Source organism: Dermochelys coriacea, chromosome 1 (genome assembly GCF_009764565.3).
Source record: "Dermochelys coriacea isolate rDerCor1 chromosome 1, rDerCor1.pri.v4, whole genome shotgun sequence".
Lineage (NCBI taxonomy): Eukaryota > Metazoa > Chordata > Testudines > Dermochelyidae > Dermochelys > Dermochelys coriacea.
In genome coordinates, this window is record NC_050068.2 from 3,777,917 (window position 1) to 3,779,363 (window position 1,447).

At 45.7% G+C, this 1,447-nt stretch overlaps 1 protein-coding gene across 1 annotated transcript; it reads right to left on the reverse strand.

The window, feature by feature from the left end:
* Nucleotides 1-209: 209 nt before the first annotated feature.
* Nucleotides 210-1,170, reverse strand: LOC119842710 (olfactory receptor 52K2-like). The gene has a single exon (XM_038371147.2). The coding sequence runs from the start codon at nucleotides 1,145-1,147 to the stop codon at nucleotides 212-214; it is 936 nt and encodes a 311-aa protein (XP_038227075.1). The 5' UTR covers nucleotides 1,148-1,170; the 3' UTR covers nucleotides 210-211.
* Nucleotides 1,171-1,447: the final 277 nt, after the last annotated feature.

The following is a 1,447-nucleotide window of genomic DNA, read 5'->3' on the forward strand; positions in this document are numbered from 1 at the left end:
AGGTCAGGTGATGGTCAGAGAGAGGAAACTCAGCATCGGAGAGAGCAGTGTTTAGTGATGGAATGATAAGATATTGGATGGGAGGAAATTCTCAGACTATGAACTTCCACAATGTTTAGTTCAACCAAACTGGGACAAAGCGACTTGATTAAAGAGCAGATATGATTTCCGCCTCTTGTCATACAGGTTTCAAGTCAGTGGCACCAGGCAATCACCTTCTGCAGGTGTATTTGCCTACTTTGTCACGAAGCTCTTTGGTTTTGACCCCATAAATGATAGGATTGAGCATGGGAGGGATGAGGAGATAGAGGTCAGCCAAAATGATGTGAACATGGGGAGCGATACCTTGAGACCGGTGTGTGAGATTGGAGAAGAGTCCAGGCGTATAATATGTCAGCATCACACAGATGTGGGCTGTGCAAGTGTTGAATGCTTTCCGGTGGGCTTTCTTAGAGGAAATTCTGAGGACGGCCCTAATGATCAGACCGTAGGACAGGGCAATGAGCGTTAGGTCCAACCCATTGATTACGACCATTAGCACCAAGCCATATATCCTGGAGACTGTGATGTCCCCACATGCCATCTTCTTCACAGCTATGAACTCACATTGCGTGTGGGGGATAATGCGGTTGGAACAGAAATGCTGCTGACTCATGAGCAGGGGTAGGGGCAGAATGAAGAGAACAGCTCTTGTCAAACCTACAAGCCCTAGCTTAGCTATTTGTGCATTGCTGAGGATGGTAGTATATCTCAGAGGGTTACATATGGCAACGTAGCGATCGAAGGCCATTGCCACTAGGACGGCTGAGTGCATAACAGAAACCGTGTGGAGGAAGAACATCTGGGTGAGGCAGCCAGCCAGAGTAATGCCTTTCAAATTGAACCAAAATATACCCAGTGTCTTTGGCACAATGAATGTAGGTGTAGCAATGTCTGTAAGCGCCAACATGCAGAGCAGCAGGTACATTGGCTTGTGCAGGGTTTGCTCCTTACCTACAACAGACAGAAGTGTGAAATTTCCCAACAGGCTGATAATGTAGAATGTAGAGAAAGGGATGGAAATCCAGATGTGGGCAGCCTCCAGGCCAGGGATGCCCATTAGGATAAATGTTGAAGGGTCAGAGGGGGTGAGATTGAAAGCTGCCATGAGGTGGTTGATGAGTCCATACGACTCAGAAATGTTCAAGGTGCCTGTGAAGGGAGAGAAACACAGTGAGGGGGTTGCATGCTTTATAACAAATAATATGGAAAATATTTTATAGTTATTAACAATCTAGGTGTCCTCTTGAGTGGGGATTGAAGAAACACCAATGATGTCATTCCCTGCCTTATATAGCTTTATCCTATGGCGGGAACTCTTTGTTTCTAAACTTGGTTTGCAGGGTAGTTTGTGGAAAATTACATACTCTCCAAGATGGAGTCCAGAGTTATATGGTGTGATCATATG

Coding starts and splice junctions, on each gene's coding strand:
- LOC119842710 (XM_038371147.2), bottom strand. CDS start 1,147: ATGGCAGCTTTCAATCTCACCCCCTCTGACCCTTCAACATTTATCCTA.